Source organism: Rhinolophus sinicus, chromosome 6 (assembly GCF_057876585.1).
Source record: "Rhinolophus sinicus isolate RSI-liver-muscle chromosome 6, RSI-T2T, whole genome shotgun sequence".
Taxonomy (NCBI): Eukaryota; Metazoa; Chordata; class Mammalia; order Chiroptera; family Rhinolophidae; genus Rhinolophus; species Rhinolophus sinicus.
In genome coordinates this window covers 56,182,077-56,206,198 of record NC_142506.1, presented here as the reverse complement: position 1 = coordinate 56,206,198, position 24,122 = coordinate 56,182,077, and the positions used below count along the sequence as shown (strand labels likewise).

Sequence of the window (24,122 nt, the reverse complement as noted above, 5' to 3'; positions counted from 1 at the left end):
ATATTCAAAGTGCTAAAAAAAAAACTTTCAACTAAAAATACCCAGTAAAGTTACCATTCAGAAAGAGAGTTTTCCAGAAAAGCAAAAGTTAACAGAGTTCATCACAACTAAACTGGCCTTTCAAGAAATGTTAGTTAGAGGGACTCCTTTAAGCTGAGAAGAAAGGGTGTTAATTAGTAGCAAGAACACATATAAAAGAATAAATCTCACTGGAAAGGTAGATTCATAGTAAAGGTGGTGGGTTAATCACTTATAAAGCTAGTTAAAAATAGTAAAAAAGAAAACCTATTATAATTAGTTAAGGGATACACAAGCTAAAAAGATGTATAATGTGGCATCAAAACCAAAATATTTCAGGGGACAGTATTGTTGACAAAATATTTCAGGGAGACAGGGGGATCAGCATCACTGATCATCAGGGAAATAAAAATGAAAACCACAATGAGATATCATCCCATACCTATTAGAAGTATATACACAAAATGTAATATTATTCAGCCACAAAAAAGAATGAAATCTTGCCGTTTGTGACAACATGGGTAGACCTCATTATGCTAAGTGAAATAAGTCTGACAGAGAAAGACAATATCATATGATCTCTCTTATATGTGAAATTAATAACAGAATTATGTATAATCACAAAAAGCAAAATAATCTGAATTTCAACAATAGAATGGGTTCATACTAAGGTACAGCAATATCATGTTTCAATAGAAAGACATGAAATAGACTTAAAATAAAAGGCAGAATGAGGGCCGGCCCGGTGGCTCAAGCGGTTAGAGCTCCGTGCTCCTAACTCCGAAGGCTGCCGGTTCAATTCCCACATGGGCCAGTGGGCTCTCAACCACAAAGTTGCCAGTTCAATTCTTCGACTCCCACAAGGGATGGTGGGCTGCGCCCCCTGCAACTAGCAACAGCAATTGGACCTGGAGCTGAGCTGTGCCCTCCACAACTAAGATTGAAAGGACAACAACTTGATTTGGAAAAAAGTCCTGGAAGTACACACACCGTTCCCCAATAAAGTCCTGTTCCCCTTACCCAATTAAAAAAAAAAAAGAAAAGCAGAATGAGAACCAAATCTCTTTAATTTTTTATTTAAGTTTAAATTATAAATATATATTTAATATTTAAATAGTTTGCATTTACATAAAAGACCATAATGAAATGCATCAACATTTAATGGTTATTATCTGTGGATGGTGGAATTATGGGTGATTTGTTATTTTCTTCTGTATACTTCTCTTTATTTCTACATGTTTTACAAGAATCGTATGCTATTTTAATATAAAGAAAACAAACATTTTAAAAGAATAATAAGCTAAAAGGAAGAATGAATAATTCATTCTTTGCGTTTCTGTGTTGAATGGATGACTTGGACAAAAAAGGTGGGTGATGGGGTTAGGAGGGAGACAACTACCAGCTGCCTCAAGTGTACCTGTTTGGTGTTTGTTTTGATAAATTTCTTATTTGAAAGCATAGAGGCTTCTTTTTTAATGCTTCACTTTATTAGGAACAATTTATTATTTAGTTTGTAATGTGTACCATCTTTGGAGGTAGTCACTGGATGTTTTAAAGTTTTCATTTTGGAACAATGAAACTGACAAAAAAGTTACCAGGTTAGAATGAAGAACAAAAATATGCAGATTTATGCTTCAGATAAGGATCGATTTAGACAATTGCAGGTACAGTATCTGCTCCTCTTTCCTTAGAAAAGTAACATCCATTTTGTCCAGGGACGATAACTTTATGTGAAGCAAGATGTTCTCTTGTCACAGTTTACAAACTAAACAATGTTAAAAGTTAAACCTCACTAGTTAATCAGCTAAATTTTAGGTCTGTTGTTAATTGCAGAAAAATACTTTCTTTTTTAAGGTGAAGATTTGAGGGACATGTCAGCTGAAGAGGAAAATTCTTCATATTCAATAGTTTCTGTCAAATTCAAGGATATAGAAGAAAGGTCAGTTACATTCATTCAACAGATGTGTTTTGGTACCTACTAGGTGCCAAACACTCAAATAGGTACAGGATTACTTGCCAATGAAGAATACTTTTGTAACTTTGTAACATCAAAATCCACTTAAATTTAGTTTATTCTAACTTAGATTTATTTTATTCCAGCTCAGATAGTGTCCTTGTATATCTAATACAAGATTTTTATGCTACATTATGAATAATATGGATACATTTATCCAAACTGTACATATTTGAGAAAGAAATAAAATTGGAATGAATATATTTCATGAATCTACCATTTATGAGCTGAGAAATATTGAACCAGTTCTAAGTATTTTTGAGCTTTGCTTTTCTCATTCGTAAAACTGGAATAATAATGTGATGTGCTAGATGTGTAGAATAGTGCCTGGTGCATAGTAAGTGGTCAATAAATTATAGCCCAAACCTTTACTATTTCTTGCTTATAATGTTGCAGTAACCTATTAATTGATTTTCCCAGTTCTTCCAGTCTATTTTCAATCTGACAGCCATATATTGTTTTTCATTTTTATTAAATAGCAAATAACCATATAAGAATATTTATAAATTATGTGTAAGATAGAAATACCAATACACAAATATCCATAAATGCACCATTCAGTCGTAGAAAAAAACCCATAATTTATCTCTGAAGTTCCCTGTGTACCTATCTAGATTTTATGGTATCCCATTATCTAAGATAACTACTGGATTTTTGTTTTAATATATTCCCAAGCAATATATTTTTAAACTTTTCATGTTTTTAAACTTTAATGAAGTCACTGTCTCTGTTTTTCTGTGTCCTACATTTTTTTTCAATGTCATGTCCCTGTGAGTAATCCATTGTTCATGTAGGAGTTCTCCATTCATTTTCACTGCTGACTAGTAGTTCATTGTATAAATGTCACCATTTATTTATCCACTGATAAACATAGAGGTTTTTTAAATTTTTTGTTACTATAAATACTACTTTTATTAATATGCTTATACATATCTCCTGGTATTTATATGCAAGAGTTTGATTTTTTCAAACATAAATTAGAACGTTTCTTTTTATAGCCATTTAATGACTTCCCATTACACTCAGAGTAGAAGGGGAAAAAAGCCTTAATAAAAAAAAGCTTTAAAAACACCTTCCTACCTCTGCATCTCCTAATCTCTTCCATTAACCTTATATGCGCTTCAGTGACACTGGCCTCTGTCTTCTTCAATTCCTCAGACTAGCCAGGATTCTTTGGCCTCATGGGCTTGACACATGGATTCCTTCTGCGCAAATGCTCTTCCTCTTACATGTTACCAAATCTCACTCATTCCTCAGGGCTCAGTTTCACTGTTGCTTCTTCAAAGAGGCCTTCCCTGACTTCCACAATCTAAATTTGTTACCCCTACTGTTCTCTTTATGGTATGCTTGACTCTTTCTTCATTACACTTGTTTTGTTCCGAGTAATTGATACATAGTAGGAATTCAATAAATATTTGCTCAATAAACTATTACACATGACTAGAAATTTCAAATAAAATTGTACACGTGCATTATACATGAAAGATTGCCAATAAATTTCAGCTCAGTGATATATTTTTAGGATTTTTATAATTTATAAATAATTTTATGATAATGCTAAATCTTGAACTATTATGTGTTTAAAATGTCTTCGTATCAGGCCCTTTTGTTCAGTCCCATCACCCACAGCCTTTTCACTGCAGAATTTCTGGGTTCCACAAACCAGGATGACCTGGGCTGACCCAGACTGGAGAAAACTCTCCCCGGAGTCACACTACCTGGCTTTAGCCAGGTTGAACTAAGTCAACCTCTAGGATTCGGTTAAGAGGAGTACAGAGTGAGTGACTATTCACTTACATCTTTCTACATAAAATGGAGAATTATCAGATCCTATCCCAAAGGACAGGTAAACTCTCAACTAATAAATTGACCTAGAATAAAAATGAATCATATGTACAAATAAATAAAATGAAAGTTGACTACAAATCTCTTACACATATGGTACTTTAAAAATAGTAGCAGTTTATAATTTACATGACATCTCAAAGGAAAATTATACATTAACTCTAAAACTTTTATGTCAACTATAGTATAATTTTTACTAATGAAACTTTGCAATGATATTGAAATAAATTACTGAATGCTTTCTAAAAATGTTAACCTTCACCCTTCCACATTTATCTACGGCAGAACTGAAAATACATGGTATCTGGAGAAACATCCTGATCAATTAAAAATAATGATTCAAAAGCTTTTCGTGTTTGCATTTACTTGGGCATTTGGAGGAACTTTAAAACGTGAAGATGAACATGAAAATGACATACTGTTGTATTCAAGTTTTAAACTGGATTCTCTTGCAAGAGTCACCTATGATTTTGACAACCTTGTTCATGAATTATTTGAAAGCAATTCACAAGTAGGTAAGTTCTGGAGGGGGAGTCATAATTATGCATGCTTTAGAGTACTTAAAATTATTTATGATTGGGCTTATATTGATTAAGCGCTTCTTTTAAAATGTGAAGATTCAAGGTAAAAGAGGGTTAATACCCTTTCTCCAATGAAAAGAGGCTGAAGAAAATTAGATTCCTGGTTGATTCTTGTTGCTACAAGAAGCTGCAATTCAAGTAAGGCAGAAGAACAAAGATAAAGCATTGAAACTATGAGCTGAGCTGTATAGCTGGGTCTGTATTATGTGTGTCATCTTGTAGCAGAAACTTCTGTAGATGAAGAATATTGTAGTTTCATATTTATTTTTTGAAAGAATATTTTTTAAATTATTTTTAAAGCCTTAGATTTTTTTACTATTTGTGGGTTTTTTGAAGCAGTTCTAAACCTTCCCAATTAGCTGTTACTGATTAAAGGAACTTTGAACAGATAAGGAAATCATAGATACAAGTATCAAAAAGAGAAATATTGAACATGAATGTATTTTTTTAATAGAGAGATGAGAGCTAAAAATACTACCAAAAGTACAAATCCTACTAGTTTGTCTAATGTAAATTTTAAAGTATCATTTGAGGTTATTTGTAAAAGGTCCAGTTAAGACATCCGTATTGCAAAGTTTTTGTGTTATTTCCTATGGGAATTAACATTTAGTATCAAAGACATTTGGTATTTATATACAGTGGAATGTTATTCATCCCTAAAAAGTAGGAAATCCTGCTATTTGTGACAACAGGCTGGACCTTAAGGGCCTTATGCTAAGTGACGTTAAGTCAAACTGAGAAGACAAATACTATATGATCTCACTTATATGTGGGACCTGAAAAAGCCAAACTCAGAAACAGAATACAGCAGTGATTGCCAGGTGCTGGGGGAGAAGGGGGAAATGAGGAGATTTGGTCAAAAAGTATAGACTTCCAGTTGTAACATAAGTAAGTTCTGGGGATGTAATGTACAGCAGGGTGACTATAAATAATAATATTGTATATTTGAAAGTTTCTGAGAGAGTAAATCCTAAATGTTCTCATACACACAAAAAGATAATGTGAAGTGATGGAAATGTTAACTAACCTTACTGTGGTAATCATTTCACAATATGTATGTATCAAATCATCATGTTGCACACTTTAAACTTAAACAATACTATTTGTCATTTATGTCTCAATAAAGCTAGAAACAATTTTTTGAATCAATAATACCAAATGTTAGCATGGAGGCATAGTAACAGGAACTTTCATGTATTACTAATTGGGAAATAAAACAATACAGCCACTCTGGAAAGCAGTATGACAATTGCTTAAAATATCAAATATGCACTTACCATCTGACTCAACATTTCACCTCTAGATATTTATCCTGAAGAAATGAAAACTTATATTCCCACTAAAACCTATACACAAATATTTATGGCAGCATTCATAATTTTTTAAAAATTGGTAACAACTTCAATGTTCTTTAGTGAGTGAATGGATACACAAATTGTAGTACATCCACACAGTGGATTACTCGGCAATGAGAAGAAATGAACTATTGATGAATATTGAGGAATAATATGGATGAATCAAGTGCATTATGCTACATGAAAAAACTCAGTTTCAAAAAGTTACGTACTCTATGATTGAATTTATATGACATTCTGGAAAAGGCAAAATATAAAAATAGGGAACAAATCTGGGGTTAGGGTTGGCAGAAGAGTCTGAACATAAAAGGGGTGGCACTGGGGAATTCATTAAGGTTTTAGGATTGTTCTGTGTCCTGCCTATCATGGTGGTTACAAGAATACATGCGTGTGGTAAAACTCATAAAACTATACCCCCAAAAAGTGGCTTTTACTATATAAGTATGTAAAAATTTTATAAATGAGTCAAAATATATAGAATATTAACACTGTTATCTTCATATCGTGAAACCATGGCTGGATTCTTTTGCTTTTATTATTCTGTATTTTCCGGAATTTATTAAGAAAAGCTATTACTTTTATAATGGAAAAGTAAATGTAATTTTCATAGAAGTATCCAGGTTCTCTAATGTATCAGTTTGACCACAACCAGTATCCTACTGGCATTAATAATATCCAACACATGGTAATAAGCTGAACTTCTTGGTAAGATTTTAAAGTATATCAGATCATGATTCACATTGCTTTCTGGATATAAAAAGACAAAATGTTAATAAAACTTAGCTTTTATACAATTAAATATTAGAAAGGGAAAAAAGAAAGCCTGTTTCTTATGTTTGAATACACCCTTAGTGGATAATAATTTCTGGTTCAACAAACCAATCTTTCAAATAGAGATCATATCATTAGTGAAACGTTCTATAAATGAACCTCATCCTTACTTTTTTTATTTATCATTTTCTCTTTTTTTAATCATTTTCAAATATAGGCATTACCCTACCAACTGGTGAACATTCTATCTTTGGGTATTTTGTGGATATACAGACGTGTGAATTCATACCATGGTCAGAATTACTTCCTAACAGTCAGACACTAATTCAAAGAGGTAAGAGTAATTATAAGAATCATACTCTAACTTCTCTGAAATATTGAGAATACTTCATACATAAAAGTGGTTGTGTCAGCAACTTTAAATACTGATGTATTCCGAGTTTGTGCAGGTACCAGTTTAGATCTTTGTTTATAAAACATAACTTTTAAAAAATGACCTTTGAATATTGCTTTCTGAGAAAGTTGGAATGTATTTGATTGAGTCAGCTGTACAACTATAAAACTGTAGATCTTTGAAAGTCTTACTAATGGAAATATTTATTATTTTAAATACTGTGATTATTTAAAGGAGAAAAGGGAGAGGATCTCTTCTAAAATAGGAAAAACATGTAAAAGCTGCACTTGATTGTAAAGGAAACTGCTAATTAGAAAAGAATAGTCGTACTTTGACAAATATCCATATATGCTAAATTGTTTTTATTCTCAACCTTCTACTTCTACATATAGAAAAAAAGATACAGAAAATTCTTGTACTTTGAGAACTTGGTTGAAGTTTGAGACAGGAACTTAGTAATCAAGCTTCATGTAAATTTCTTGCAAATATAAGAAATTCAATAAATGCAAAATAAATTTAATTGCTTTGAGGTCAGGTTTCTTTCATCAAAGAATTTCAAGTTTGGTTTATAAGACTTGTTGACAGAAAACAACCAGAGCTATCAGAATCATAAAGCATCTAGAAAGTTTTAGCTCTATATTAATTTCATTTGGAAATACCAAGCTTCTATTGTACAATATTTGTCACCACAAATATTAGTGGGTAATCATATTTATTTAAAACCTCTGAATTTTATATCATATGTTAGTGCTAACATTGGGTCATTTTTATCCTTAACTTTTACCATTATATATATATTACCATCATATATATATATATATATATATATGTATATACACATATATATATAATGGTAAAAGTTAAGGATAAAATTTATATATATATATATATTTTTTTTTTAACTGAATATCAATGCACATAGCTCAGTATCTTAGTGTACCGCTCCTATGGGAATTGTGTATTTTCTCCAAATCTATGATTAATATCCATTATTGGATCACTGGTAAAAATATTTATAATTTAATATTCATTAAATGCAGTAATATTAATCAGCAAAGACCTTTACTTGCATAGAACTATCTTTACAATTCACTACTTTTTTGAAAATTACAGAACAGTATACACAGTATGGGAACTAGGTGACTAGGATGTAGGGATGAGAAAGAGACTGACTGTTCGTTGTGTACATTTACGTACTTTTGAATTGTGTACCATGTGGCTGTATTAGCTTTTTAATTTCCAAAAGAGTGAGTAAAGGATGAGGAGGTGAGGCTGTGGTGTATTTATCCCTTTTGAGAGTTCTGGCTGTGCAATGGGGAAAGAATTGGGGTGGTATTTATAAGAAGCTGTGAAATCGAGAGGGATTTGGTTTAGGGGTGTTGTGTATTTCATATAAAATTACCTATGTTCAACTGATTTTTAGTAACAAAAATCTCAATTTCACATGGTTCAAACAATAAAAAGATTGGAGATACTAGCACATGTCTGTCTGTACAGTGGAAAATTCCAATACAGAGGAAGAGAGAATGGTGAGGGAGGATTCCTCCAGAAGTGAAGTTCTTAGACAAAAGATTGCAGGAGACTCTGGCGGGAGAGCTACCGTCTTCGTTTTTACTGGAGGGAAGAAGGCAGAGACGCGTGCATTGCATATGAGAGCACATTCGGAGGTTTCATGGTAGGAAAGTCAGAGTTTACATAAGATGGACTTAGGAATGTGTGTGGTGAGCTCACCAGCTGCAAGTATGAATGAAAGGGACAATTGCCGATATCAGCAGGGACCCCCAGGTACTTGCAACAATTTTGGTTTATCTGTACATGTTCGAATTGCTTTATAATGTTCAGACTTTCCCAGAAAGTATTTAGTACCTAAAAGATTATGTTAACATTTACTGATAGATTTTTCTGAAACTTTAAAAAAAATTTTAACTTAGGAACTTCAGTCCGAGCGGATCCTCAAGGATCGGGTGAAAACCTCTTGAAGATAACAGAACATAGAGAGAACATTCATCACACTGCTACCAGAGATACAACATGCCTTTCTTTTCTCATAAGCCTTCTTTTAAAGAATTCCTGCCCTGTACTTGTCACAGGTATTAAAAATATTTAAAGAAGGAGAATTCCAGAGTTTGGAAGAGGTCTAATAATTATTTAGTCTAGCCATTTTATTTTATAAGTTGGGGGGCGGGGTGGGGGGGCGCTGGAAATGTGCCCTAAAAAGCTTCAGTGACTATATCAATCTATATTCTCACCAACAGTTTATGAATGCCCGTTTCTCCACATGTTTGCCAGGACACCATAAGTTTTTTTCATCTTTTCATTACCTTCAAGACAAATTCCAGGAGTAGAACTATTGGATTAATGTATGTATGGCTTCCATAGCCTATGGGCTGAGGGCCTGCAAGGGCCACTGAAGATATTAATATTGATTGGTTTAATTAAATTTACACACATAACCACGTTCAAAGAAAAAAACATTATCTGATTTTTAAAAAATGTGCACACATAATTCCTCAAGCCAATGCTAAAAATTTTTCAATCCTTTACCATTATCAAAGGAGTAATTCAGTACAGCTTCTGCTCTTTCGTAACATTTATTTCAACCCATTCAGTTGCCTTTGCCAAGTCTCCAAGTTGTGTTGCCTTTCACTATATCAGTGGCCCAGTTCTACACTCAATATTCAGGCAAAATGAAGTTGGAACGCTCAGATAATCTGTACTTTACCTCCAATTTGGTCTAAGGAAATTCTTATTTTTACTTAATATTTAGTGAATTGTAAAGTCATGACTTCCCTGGTCTGCTGCAATAAGGAGTTTATTAAAATTCTCCCCCAGATTGTGTTGGTAAAATTTTCGGGGAAATTAATTTCATGTAGTAGTTTAGCTGTGCTATGAGCAAAAAGTTTTATGATAGGCTTAAATGGACATTAGATAAAAATAATGGTTAACTCCTAATTTATTCTTTTGTTAAGAGGTAAATAATTTAAATAATTTGAGAGGTTTTCATATTAACTACTTGGTTTACCCACTCTTAACTACGTTTTAAAAAATAAAAAACAAAACCATACTTTTCATGCAATTTTCAAATGAAAGAAAATATGATTAGTTCATTTTAATATGTTAGCATCTCTTCATTTTCTTATGTATAAATCTAATCTATCTTTTTGTCCCTTAGGAGACTCCGGTGTTGGGAAAACCACCGCCATTAATCAAATGCTTGAAAAGTTAGAGGGCTCAGGAGCATTTGGTGTGAAATATAGGTCAATTTTAGGAGAAGTCTTGTTATATAATGAAATTAAAAAATCAAGGTAGTGTATATTAAACTCTAGATTTGATTTTTCTGGTTAAAAATAGTTTTCTATTTTGTGCCTTGTTTTAAAAAGCAAACCTGTTATATAAAGTACAGAAATATTCAAGAGAGAAGTTAAGAAAATCGTTACTTTTCCAAAGTATTAACAACTAGATTAATTCCTTTAAATGAGAAATTCTTATATGTATTTTAAATATAACTAAATTTACAATTTCAACTCTTTTCTACCTAACAAAATGCAGCTACATTTTCCTTCCTTGGAAAATGCACCTAAAACATAAAAAGTGTTGCATGAATTGGTTTTATTGCACTAGAAATATATTTCCTTCTTATTGACTATATTAGGTTGGTACAAAAGTAATTGCGATTTAACAGGTTAAAAGTAATTGCAAAAACTGCAATTACTTTTACACCAACCTAATATATAAAGAACTTAGTTGTTCTGTGCATCTCTTCCTGAAGGAAAAAAATGGAAAAGAAATCTAAATTGTGCAAATAAAAAGTGCAAAATTTTGAAGTTAATTCTAATTCTATTAAAATATTAGAGAAGCCTGCTGTTGTTTGCACTGAGTAAGAAGAATTGTGGAGAGGCCGAGATCAGACCTTTCCTCCAGTCATTAGGATCGTATTTCCAACTGCCTTTGTCACATCTATATTATGTGACATCCAGTATGTGAGATACTGGATATCTCATGAACATCTCAACATTAACAGAGCCAAAACATAACTCTTGATTTCTCTTCCAAAAGTATTTTCCTCCACTATTTCTCACTGCAATCAATGAGACCCAATTATTCAAGACTGAAATCTAGGCCTCATCCTTGAATTTCCCACTTTCTTCTCACCAGCTCATCTCCAGTAGCCCATCTGATCCCTCAGAATCCCTATGCCCCCATTTTTCCCTGCCTTACAACCTATCTTCTGTTAGTCATATCTGTTCTGTCTTCGCAATACATCTTGGATTCTTCTATATCTCTTTTTTCAAACATCACTTTTGGTCCATGCCACCATCATCTACAGCTTACACTAATGATTTTTAAATAGAATCCTACTACACTTAAATAAGCCCTTAAAAAAACATAATTTTTGAAACATTTAATACAATAAGAATCATTCCTTTCTAAATTGTTATAATCATGAGTAATGGAGTCTGAAAAAATTTTACTGTATGTTCAATAGTTAAACTGAAGTGGATTTTAGCGATAAAGAGTATATAAGGAAAAAAACCCTGAAGACAAGACCAAAATAAAGTGAATGGGGCTTTTGTTGAGTGATCCATAAGACAAACGACAGACTTTCCAAAGAAAATATCCAATAGCCTGGCAGCCTGGGAATTTTCCCAATTTGTTTTTTAGAGTAAGCCCATATTTTGTTAAACTTGGGTATCAGTTCTAATGGTGACACTAGTTTTATCTGTAAAAGTGTGAGCAGAAAAAACAATACTTGTTTCCTTACAGGAGATAGAAGTAAAAATCAACCACGCACTAATGCTTTTATTTTGTTCATATGGCTACTAAAATAAGTAAGCTAATTTTGAATCTTAAAATATTTTATTTCAATAGCCTGAAACAGAATATCAGCATGTTGCTTTCCGAAACTCATAAAACAGCACCTGGAAGTTTAGGTATGTATTATAGTCATTTCGAAACCTTCCTCTTTCAGCCACATGCAAGTCCTTATCGACTGAGAAATTTCAAAATGAGAATTTCAATTGATAGTTTAAAATAAAAAGTCCTGAAAAATATCCACGACCCTCTCAAGTTCTACCCTCCTCCAAGGCTGGGATGGTTCTGGTAAAAGGGTTTATGTCTGCTTTCTGGGTATCCTGGGTTATCAGTGGAACTTTCACTTAAGTCTAGAAGTACCCGAAGGCAGCATCTGTCTGTTCTTTTCTTCAGTGCTTTCAGAAATAGTGCAGTAGGAAAGTTATGACTGTCGTTCTCAGATCAGACTATACAACACAAACACACGTGGAATTTCAAGAGCCTCATCCTTGAAATTTCTGATTTACCGTGTTTCCCCAAAAATAGATCTAGCCAGACAATCAGCTCTAATGCATCTTTTGCAGCAAAACTTACTATAAGACCCGGTCTTATTTTACTATAATATAAGACTGGGTCTAATATAATATAATACCCAGTCTTATATTAATTTTTGCTCCAAAAGATGCATTAGAGCTGATTGTCCAACTAGGTCTTATTTTCGGGAAAACAGGGTAGTAGTTTGGGAGCAGCAACTTCACTTCTGAAGAGGAAAAGACGGGGTGGCCCAGAGATGGCGGTAACGAGGGAAAGGGAGCCTGGCCACAAGATTCCTGCCAGAAGAGCATTTTGGTTTGGGCGGTACTTGTTTTTTCTTTTATTTTTCCTTTAGCATCATTCCAAAAAATGCTTCTGGATGATCCTCAGTTTCAGTGCCTTTGCTTGATAGACATGCCTACATGCTGTTTTTAGATCTTCCATGTGAAAGTTTATTATCAACATAGTATATTACAAATCTAAATATTTTTAAACAATAAAAAGTTATATGTATCTATTGTGCATAAATAGATTCTCTGAGTTTCATAACTGTTGCATTTGGCTATGGTTGCAAAGAGACTGTTTTCTACATAAAAGTAAGGAAATGTTTGGAAACATTTCAGAGTTGGTATTCCTTCTCTCACTGAATTGTCCTCAGGGTAATTCCTTTAAAAGGACAACAACATAGTAAAATTATGTAATTTTCGTATTTCTTAACACCTTAAAGCAAAAATAGTTTGCAAGTGTTCTAAATTTGTTTTCTTTTCCATATTTGGCCTCATAGATAAAATTACTAAAGAGCCAGAAGTTAGAACTGATAAAAGTTCATTTAATAATAATAAAGGAATTATAGTTTCTACAATAAATTTTACCATCAAAATAACAGCTGCGAAAACCAAGGAGATGATTCTTAAGAAGCTGATAAGAAGAACTAAAGACACTCTCGGAGCACCAAGAAGCAACAGGGTAAAACCCCTTCCATACCTGCTGGTTAATCGGCTTGTACTACTTACGTGGTAAAGTGACTTATTTTAAGACTAATAAACAGAAGAAGATAAGTGTAGCATACACTCCTGAACATTACTATAAAATGTACTTTAAACTGGAAATGTTGGTTTTCAAATCAATATAATTCAGTTTCCAACATGATGAACTATCCTGATTCAGAATTACTGAAACCAAAAGAAGCTGCTGGAATCGGCATTAAATATGAGCAGATGAGAAGACTGGAAAATGAGTTAGATGCCAGTTGTTCTGTTACTGTATATTTGATCACATTTTCTTCCTGTGACCATGGGGTGGGACTATAAAAAGAAGAGAGACTTGTGGTATCCACAGCCTCCGGGAAAGGCGTCATGAGAACAGCCTTGTAACTTGGACAGCACCTACGTGAAGTGGTGTTAAGCGTTCCTTATTCTTACCCTGTCTGCCTCGCACATGATTAACTGTCCGATTGTTAAACCAAACCCACTGTCACAGTTGACATTTATAATCAGTGATTCTAGTTCAGTACCATGAAATATGCTCAGGGTCAAGAGATTTGCAGGAGTCATTACTAAGAAAATTACCTGGGGTCCTTGGGAACTCCTGAGTTTAACTCCTGGCTATCCATTTCAAGAGCTTTTAAGGGTTTGCTTCAGATTTCCTTAATTTTAACAAGATTTGGAAAAATTTGACAGGTCTTTGGCTAAGTGGGTGCATTTTAGGGATTTTGAAAAGGATAGTAATTGCCCAACCTAATCACACAAATGAAAAATGAAGACAAGAGAAATTTGGCCAAACCAGTCTGGTATTGCATATAATCATCCAGTATGCGATACTAAAGAGGGGAAATTGAGCATCTTACTAAAAAAAAAAAAAAAAAAAAAAAAAAGGAAGAAGAAAAAAGAAGAAAAATATTGCCAGTTACACAAATTAAGTAATTAGGTAATTCGAAATAAATGGCTATTTGTATTTTGTCAGTTTTTACTTGTTTTACAGAAATAAGTATCGTGGCTGATGCACACAGATTGCAATCAGTACACTTCAATGCAGAATATTTTCAAATGTGGAAAGTAACGCAGATTTAAAAATTGGCAGTGTGTTTGAATTTTCTGCTGTGGGTTCATGACAATAGGAGTTGCAGCAGAATTTTAGAAGTGTAGTTCCAAGTGATAGTCTTATTCCTAAACCAGGCAACATATGAAATGAATACCTAACACAGTGACTTACCAGTAGCAGACCCTCAATAAGTAAATAATAACCATGTTTGTCCCTTTGTAATAGTCACAATTAGATGACTTTAGCTAGCGTCAAATACATTTCTAGCTCTTATTAGACATAATTTTTGTACGTCTATAAAGACTGAGTAGTACAATTTCTGCTATTTTGAAAACTTTTCTAAAATCATATCATCAACTAGGATTTGGCTTCCTGCTTTTTAATAGAAAAAAGACATGTCATTACATATAATTTTGTTCTTACATCATAGCATAATTAATATTCCTAATTTGTAATGTAAAGAAAGGTAATACTAATGAATATGTTTTAAAACCTTTGTTTTCCTTAAGATTGTAATATTCATTGATGATCTGAGTATGCCAGAAACAGATATGTATGGAGCACAGCCACCCCTGGAATTAATCAGGCAATTATTAGATTTGGGAGGAGTTTATGATACTGAAAAAATTGCATGGAAGGTACAGTATATGCTAAGATTTTGTTCATGTTAAATATTGTTATTTAACAATAAACTACATATCTATGACAGTATTGTGTGAATTAAATGAGATTAGACAATCCAGTGGAATTGACATGTAGAGCAAAGTTGAAACCCTAGTTTAACCATACCAATTACATCTTTGCAATTTAGCACAGGTCCCTGGGTTCATAGAAATTCTACTTTTAGTAGGATTAAATCTTAGTAAAAATTGCAAGCGTGTCCTGTCGCTTTAATTTCTGAATCAAATAATGCTCACTATTATTAAGCACGTTAATAGTTAACCAAATTTTTCAATGCATTAGCAGTTAATGCATATGAGAAAAGCTAATGGAAATGTGGCCTAATAAATACATCTTTAGTCTCTGTGTAAGAGTATTCTGCATCTTTGTTTTTAAGAACATAGATCAAGGATTTACAGAAGTATTGCAAAGTCAAAAAAAAATTCCCAGGGAGATATTTCTGTGCAATTATTTTTATTATATTGAACCAAATCAGAATGGCTTAAATTTGTTTTCATTATTTGGTGTCTTCTCTGGAAATCCTAAGCCCTGTGTTCCAGAACTGACTTTATCATTTAAGCATTCTGGGCCTCAGTTCCCCATCTGTAAAATTAAATGATTACGTTACAGTTTCTTGTCTCAGACAAACTTGGGCCCAGGATCCTGGATGACGCACACTGGCTGGTGAGTGGTGTCACCTCCAAGACCAGTCAAACTGTCTGAATCAGCCATCAACCCAGTGCAGAGAGAAGAATCCAGGTGCAGTCCCACCCAAGGAGAGCTCAGGAGAGTAGGGGGGAAAGAGAAGGCAAGAAATGGGTGTGGAATGCACGGCCTGAAGAAGTTCCTTGAACTGACAAGAAAATAGTGAGGCAGGCTTTTTGTGGGATTTCTGTGGCCGAGGGCATGGACACAGGTAGGAACAACGTGGTTAAACGCACCCCATTATGAGTAGATTAGATTGTGGTGTGATTCCACCTGGCTCTGCAGTGCTCTGATGTTGTAAGATGTTAAATGGCTATTATATAAACAGTCAAGCATCTTCTCACCCCAAGCCAATCCTGGTGTTTCTAGACATACTCACCAGGCTCTTCTCCTGATTTCTCACTTATCACCAGAATCCCTCGCCTCAGTAACATACTGCTTATTTTCCAGTGATTGCTTTTTTAAAAATAGGCTATTTCCTGATGACATGTAGAAAGCCTCCCAGAGGTAATGTGTCTTGACATTACATTTTAGGATGGGTTACTTCTATTGCCATCATAATTTTTGTTTTGCAGCAAATAATCTTTCTGCCTTAACATTTTAAAATCTTTTGTCCATTTGAGGCTGACAAATGGGTATATATTTCACTTTCTACGGATACATTTAGTTACTCTTCCTTTTTACTCTTCCCACAGAATATTCAAGATCTCTCTCTAGTTGCAGCCTGTATTCCTCCCGTTGGTAAGAGTGTTATTAGCCCACGTCTTCTCAAACATTTTTCCATTCTAGTATTGCCTCATCCTCCACAAAGTGCTTTACGTACTATTTTCCAGGTAAGACATCCAGTGCTGTCTTATGGAGAAAAAAACATGTCAATTCCGTAGTATAAGGGAAAATGGGAGAACTGAAAACCACTAATATTGAAAGAAATTCTCATAAGGGGATGAATTTTATTCATCCCCCTACATTTTCTGACCTAGTGTTATAGTCTGTCTCTATATAGCAAAAACGTAACTTAGAGTATGTAAGAAACACACATAGTGCATGTTTAATGAATGTTTAAAATGTAGATCCCAAGACTTTATTCTGATTCACTATATCTGGGATGGAGCTCAGGAATCTGCATTAACAAGCACACCAGGATTTTTGCTAGTATTGATTTATTCTTTTCATTTCCTTATAGAATACAAAAATAATGAGAGAGAAAAATCTGAAATATCTTATTAGAAAAGTGGCTCAAATTGAAACCTCGTTTGATTAGAAAAATAAATCTTATGCAAGATTATTAAATTCATCAAAACTAATCATTTGCTTTTCTTCTTTATAATATACAATTTAAAGATTAATTATTAAAATCCATTTTTCAAAAAGCACTTGGTAATTCTGTAAGTGCTCAATAATCCACACCTCTAAAAATACCTGATGTAGAAGAAATTATATGCATATACCAATCCAAACTGAGGTAATAGTTCCGTCACTGTATTTTTTCTAGTAACATCTACTGGGGAGCAAAAATATGGAAAAATTCCCAGCACACCTGGTATACACACAGGTGGGGCATAAATTGTCCCCAGAGAACAATCATGTGCCTTTGCATCATTCACCAAACTGGGACCAATTGGAATTTTCCCCAGTGTGCAACTCCCAGACTGTCCTTTTACTAGTCTGCCATCTGTTTAAAATGGATTCTAATTACTAACACTGTAAATGAAATAACTGAAATTAATCCTCCATTATAGTACACAAATCTCCTTTATAGTAGGAATTAGCTAGAAATAGTGCTTAAATTTTTTGGCAAACTAACGTATAAAATTTTATTTTTAAAGGCTCATTTGGGAATGTATTTCTCCGTCAATAACTTCACAGCTGATGTTCAGAAAAGTAAGGATCAAATAATATGTTGTTCTCTAGCTATATACTATCACATATGTAAGAATATGTTACCAACTCCAGCGAAATGTCACTACGTGTTTAATCTTCGAGATATGTTCAAGGTTTGTTTTAAAATTCATTCTCTAACTTACTTTTAAAGTTTAAGTGGAGGAAATGTAATTTTACTGAATTATCTCTCTCCCCCTCTCTATCTATCTCCCCATTTTCTTTACTGATACTGTCAACATTAAATTCTTAGAAGGGGAAAAATGGGAAATTAAAATTGATTAGTTTTGCAACTTATTAGTAGCTTATCCCATGAGCCAGTTAAAAAGAATTGTTAAAATAATTTCATGCAGAGAATTCAATGATAAAACTACTAAGAATGTTAGAATATTAGCTAAGATTCTCATCAGGGAAAGAAATGACAAGGTTATAACATAACTGTTGGTTTTGCTTTATTTCTGAGATTTCACTGCAGCTCTCAGAAAATGAAGGCATGTGTGCATTTCATAAGCACTCTTGAATTTTTACAAGTCTTAACTTTTTACACCAGGAAATGTTGCCAACACTGCTCATCTAGTCATCAGCTGTGGTCAAACACGTAATTTTCAGAATTAAAATGTTAAGAAAAACAGTTTTTGAATGTAATCTTTCCTTGCTATGGGACTTTAGCCCAAAACAGCAGATACCATGTTTGGAATATGTTATAAGGGTTTTCTTAATCCAAGTTACGGACCTGAGAACATAACATCAAGCAGCATTGTTATATCACCGCCAATCCCCTACCCCCACGTCAGCACCACGGTGGAGACTCACGGCTGCCTGCCCTTCCATGCAAGGCATCCACTAGCCACGGCTGAGATGTCCTTAAACCTTCTCCCTCAAACGGGGATGCTGTGCTAGATTTCCCTGACTTATAATGCCCAGCTCATCAAAACTCCAGATTATCATTTATAGAAATTGACAGTTCTTACCTTGGATAACTGTTTTTATTTTTATGGAAACATAAACCTGCAAAAATTGAGCCTTTACTCACATACTTCTCTCTAATGTTAAAAAAAAAAAAAAAAAAAAAAAAAAAATGTTCTTTTTAAATCCCGAATAGCTTCTCCTAGGATTGCTGCAAGCTGACAAGGCTGTTATTAACTCCAGAGAGATGGCTGCTCTGTTCTTTGTTCATGAAGCCACCCGAGTGTTTCATGACCGCTTAGTCGAACATACTGAAAAAGGGCTTTTCTATCAGTTTCTTTCAAAGGAACTTGAGAATTATTTTCAGGTAAACTTACATTTAAAAAATTCTTTTAAATGGTGTGTTGGGCAAAAGTGTTGTTTTAGAAAAGTATGTAGACATCTCTGTAATATTAGTGAAGGACACATTGTTAATTCTAAGTATAGGTTTGATAGGATGACAGGTAGAGGGTCTGGATGCCTTTGCTCATGCACTCGGCCTCTTAGGAACCTCAAAAGTGCGCATTTTCCGAAAGGACTAGCAGACGTGTACACTCTGGATACCTCAACAGACCCTTCATCCCTCTCCAGCCCTTTGAATTTCAGCTTCCGAGGTCACAGAAGAAAGCGCTACAGTAAACTGATTCACACTGAAAGGGCTGTAACTAAAGGGAGTGATGAGCTGACTCCATTGTTAGGCCCTCTTTGCTAACCCACTCCTCCCGAGGCTTAAGGAAGTCCTTTGGACTTCCTGTCCACAGGCGACTCCTCCTCTCTCTTTGGTGGTGCCACTTTCTCACCCTATTCATAGTAGTCCAGGAAATAAAAAGAATTCTGGAATACAAATTTTAAACAGAGAGATACACACATGCATGTAAACTCAGAATATAACACACATATTTCAAAGTGTCTGGTTATGTATATGTGTCTGGTTATATATATGTACTTGCGTATGTATACATATATGTTTTTAGATAAGTCACAAATTCAGAAAGCTTTTCAAGTTTTTTTCTAGACACTCCCATCATTACTTTCTTTACATCTAAGTTTTCTGTTCTTCAGCTCAGACCCTTCTTGATACTTATTACTCATGTTAATCCCCATCACTTCTACCATCCAATCTTTATTTTAATATCTGGTCAAATAAATCTATTAAGGACCCAGGGGTAATTCTTCTTCTGTCTCCACCGTCACCACCACTTCCACTCACTTGTCTAGAATCTCTCAGGGCTCTACACAAGCTGCAGTCTTCTTCTTTCCCTGCTTGGGGGCAGCTCTTTGGTGGTGCTTCCGACTCATCTTGTTCCTAGTTCCTCCACTCAGACTGTAGACTCTGCAGCCCACTCTTCTACTGTTCTCATTTTTCTTACCTAGCAGTATGAGAAGCAGTTGAATATAGAGGTTGCAAACACAGGCTTTGCCCAAGTTCAAAGCCCAGCCCCTCCATTTATGAGCAGTGGAACATTGAACACATGACCCTTCTGTGTCTCAGTTTCCTCCAGGGGAGTAATTTTACCTACCTGGTAAGACTATGGTGAGAATTAATGACTGTAATTTATATAAAGTGTTTAGAACAGTTTCTGACACATAGTAAGTGCTCAAGAAATGTTGGCTATTATAATATTGAAAAGAATTAGACCTTATATCCACATTTCAAACACAGGCAGGTGGTTTGGCAGAAAGAGCCTCAACTCTAGAGTTAGACCTTGGTTTGACTTCTAAGTCTGACTTATGTTACTCTGGGTACTTCATACTCAATATGCAAAACCATTTGCAAAACCACGCCCAATTTTCATCCTCCAGACTCTCTCCACCACCCAGATGCACTGCCCTGGGGTTCCCTACCTCAGTGACTGGCATACCATCCAAGCCTCCATTCATGACGGAAATCTGAGCATAGCTCCTTCCTGTTCTACCCAGAATGCAGCATGGTCTCTGTTGCCTCTGCCTTCACACTACTAGGTCCCTTCACCTGGCTCACTCCTGTTCATCCGTCAAGATCAGCTCATGCTTCTCCTCTCTGTGGTCTTTTCTGGCCAACACTACACCCTCTTCAGGTTGTGTCCCTTTTTGTATTCTCATAGAACTATGGGCTTTTCCTATCACAGAACTTATTATAATGTAATATTCTCTCCCTCTCTCTCTCTCTCTCTCTCTCTCTTTCTCTCTCTCTCTCTCTCTCTCTCTCTCTCTCTCTCTCCCTCCCTCCCTCCCTCCCTCCCTCCCTCCCTCCCTCCCTCTCTCTCCCCCCTGAATTCCATGAGAACAAAGTCACTGGTTTTTATCCCTACCTGAATCTCCAGAGTTTCACATCCTCCCTTACTCCCAGTTTAGTTTGATAATATATCTGGGATGAATGGCTGAATAAAGAAATACACGAAGCAATGTAGAGACTGCTAAAATAACTATGTTAAGAGAGCTTATTCCTGTCCCAGGGGAAGTTTCTAAACTCCTTCCCTGTAAGTGCCGGTTGCAGTTCAGTTTTATACGTTTGCGAGACCAAGGCATAGATGTAAGCAGCAGAAGATGAGCAGACACTTACGGGAGCAGGTCTGCCCTAGCAGGAGTCAGCCCTGTGGGCAGCAAGGACAACTACAGTACCCCACAGTAAGACATGTTCGCCAAACCTCCCTTCATGTCTTAAGGATGTAAACTACTCCTGTGAGAACTGGGGTTTGTACAATATCGTTTTATAACTTCTTTGGCTGGTTGGCATTTTAGAACATAAAATGTGGTAATTCTAAGTATAGTTAACACAATGTACCAGGCACTATTTTACAAGTGTGGGGACAGAATCCCAGAGAGCAGTTTCCAGGCTCTCGGCCTCACGTGGAAAGGTGCTGGCTCAGGTAGTAGATGGCCATCAGCTGTGGCTAGTTGGCCGTCAGCTGTAACCAGTTAGCCATTAGCCACTGATATAACTGCCGCTGCTGCGTTTGTTGGTCAGTTGGTCAGTTGGCAGGCAGAGAAGCGGATAGCAGGTTGCAGGTCGTGTGACTCCAGCCTCCAGTGAGACTATAGTGGTATGACTCCCCTATCTATGGCCTCACCATATCCTGTGTTCTTATGTGGGGAGCCGGAGCTGAAACCCTGCAGGCCACCTCGCGTGACAAATGGCGGAGCGCGCAGGGTCTCCTGCACGACAACAAGTTTTTCATATCATTACTCACTTCAATCTCCATAATATCCCTGAAATAATAGGTCCTGTTATTATCCTCATTTTACAAAATGAAGAAACTGAGGCAGAGGGAGGTTAAAAACTTGTCCAAAGTTACACAGCTATTTCAGTGGAAGATTCATTATTCAAACCCAGGATATCTGGCTCCAGATATTCTCTTGAGGGTTGTGCTGTCCTGCCCCTCAACCTTCCTTTAGCCGTTTGCTAAACAAATATCTCTGTGCCTGGTAAGAACTTCCAGTGCCAGACACCAAGTGAGGTCGTGGAGGAGTGTAGGCCCCGCCTCGAGGCATCTGACACACTCACAGGTGTAACACATTCCTGTGAGTGCTGTGACAGACCTGTGCTCCATACCACAGTGCTGGAACAATGGAAGAAAAAGGAATTTTCTCTACCTGGTTTTAGGGGAGAGGGAAATTGTCAGACTTCAAGGACGAGCTGTCCTAGGACCATGGTGTGAAAGATAGGCAAGAGTTTGCCACGTGGACAAAAAGCAAGTGTGGAAGCTTACAGATCCATGGTGGTAATTAACAATTGATTAAGAGAAGATTTTCAGGTTGTCGGTGAGACCTCAAGATGTTATTTCCACAACAGGGGTTCTTAACCTGGGGCCTGTAGACCCTCAAAGAGTCCTTAGATAGAGCTATATTTTAATACAGTGTCTTTGTAACCCTTATATTTTGCTATATGCAGTTTAAAATACTACTCTGAGGAGTCCCCAGTTTTCACTGCCAAAAAGGGTTTTTGTGACACAAGAACAGTTAAGAAACCCTGAGGTCTGGATGTGTGGTGCTAGAGCTTTTCTGATAGAGATATATTGCATTAATTTTGATAACAAGTAGGATTGTGCTATTAACAGATACTGTTAAATTATTATCTTACAATAGATTCGATGGACCAAAGAAACACTGATGAATGACTCAACTGTATTTGTGGATTTCTTGGATATAAACAAGCCTCATAGAAAAAAGATCTATCGGAATACCAATGACTATAATAAACTTGCCAGAGTACTTAATGAATTCCAAATGAAGTTGAGTTTAACGTCTCTGGAGGTAAACACATATACTATATAAAAATCTGCGGAATACTATATCTGTACACATATTTATTCATATATGCACACACATATGTATATAAAATCAAATATCTTTAAGATGTGTGTGTGTGACAGAGTTCGAGAAAAAAATGTGTCCTCATTTTAATGCAGACCATTAGAAATACAGTTTTAAAGTGTTTCACCTTGTTTTGTCTCATTAATAGGGTAAAAATTTAAAAACAAGGTGCGTGACTGAGGCTGTAGGGAGTTGAATGATTAGAGTTAGTGGAATTAAGAAATGCAAGAGAGACTCTGGCACCAGGGGCCAGAATATCAGCAAGGAGCCGAAAACTGGCTGTGACTCATTTATGTCTTTCCCATTGTTGTTTTGGGCAGAGATGTGTTGGAACAGAGACACCAACAAAGTCAGATACCGTAAGCCACTATCCTAAGACGTCCTCCCACCACTCATTCTACCCCAAGACACAGCGATAGAAAAGCTGCCTGGATGCTGTTGTTCTCCTCCTTATTCTCTTTCCTCAAGCCTGTGACCACCCCCACCACCACCACCCCCAGAATGTTGGCGTGGGGACAGTCTTCACTGTGCAAATTTATTTTCCATAAATGTAAACCAATTTACTGGGACTAGATTACTATATTACTAGAATAGTTGTTCTCACACATACAAGTCTGAAATCCTTGTACGTAAAACCATATTGAGCATTTTTCTTTGCCTGTAATCAGTTGATTTGTCCCATTTCCTCTGCTAGATTTCTCATTCCATGGTGTTCTTCAAGGAAGCCATAGAACACATTACGAGAGCTGCTAGGGTCCTTCGGCAACCAGGGAGTCACATGTTACTGGTAAAAATTTAAATTTTTCCAATGTTTTTAAGTTTGTAAAATGAAAACGAAGGAAACTTGATAAAATCTATGCTGACAGAAGTTTTGTTTATGCAAACTTTCCATTTATGAAAGTTTGAAGTCATTGAACCATAGGACAAGATCCTCGTCCTCTTAAGAGTTTGCGTAAGAAATGCATCAGCACGTAAAAATGGTAGTCATATGAATTGACTGGGCCGCAGATATTCAAAATAATCTCCCCATTTCAAGGTATATATATTCACAAATATGTGGAACTTTTGCAACACGCTCCTAAACCAATAGGTGAAAGAAGAAATCGCAAGACAAATTAGAAAATACTTTGAGATGAATAAAAACAAAGATACAAAATACCTAAAGCAGCGCTTAGAAAGAAATTTATAGCTATGGATGCCTACATTTTTAAAGGAAGATAAATCTCAAATAAATAACCTGACCTGCTACCTCACAAAACTAGAAAAGAAAACTAAGCCCAAGGCAAGCAGAAAGAAGG

At 35.4% G+C, this 24,122-nt stretch overlaps 1 protein-coding gene across 1 annotated transcript in view; it reads left to right on the top strand.

Moving 5' to 3' along the window:
* The window catches only part of DNAH14 (dynein axonemal heavy chain 14), a 204,067-nt gene that overhangs the window by 103,247 nt on the left and 76,698 nt on the right, over nucleotides 1-24,122 (top strand). The window contains exons 41-53 of the mRNA XM_074316462.2: nucleotides 1,873-1,957; nucleotides 4,163-4,392; nucleotides 6,802-6,918; nucleotides 8,910-9,068; nucleotides 10,151-10,286; nucleotides 11,848-11,909; nucleotides 13,088-13,269; nucleotides 14,853-14,981; nucleotides 16,404-16,541; nucleotides 17,535-17,702; nucleotides 18,689-18,859; nucleotides 22,597-22,764; nucleotides 23,519-23,611. Coding sequence (XP_074172563.2) covers nucleotides 1,873-1,957; nucleotides 4,163-4,392; nucleotides 6,802-6,918; nucleotides 8,910-9,068; nucleotides 10,151-10,286; nucleotides 11,848-11,909; nucleotides 13,088-13,269; nucleotides 14,853-14,981; nucleotides 16,404-16,541; nucleotides 17,535-17,702; nucleotides 18,689-18,859; nucleotides 22,597-22,764; nucleotides 23,519-23,611 — 1,838 coding nt within the window. The remainder of the gene's footprint in view (nucleotides 1-1,872; nucleotides 1,958-4,162; nucleotides 4,393-6,801; nucleotides 6,919-8,909; nucleotides 9,069-10,150; nucleotides 10,287-11,847; nucleotides 11,910-13,087; nucleotides 13,270-14,852; nucleotides 14,982-16,403; nucleotides 16,542-17,534; nucleotides 17,703-18,688; nucleotides 18,860-22,596; nucleotides 22,765-23,518; nucleotides 23,612-24,122) is intronic.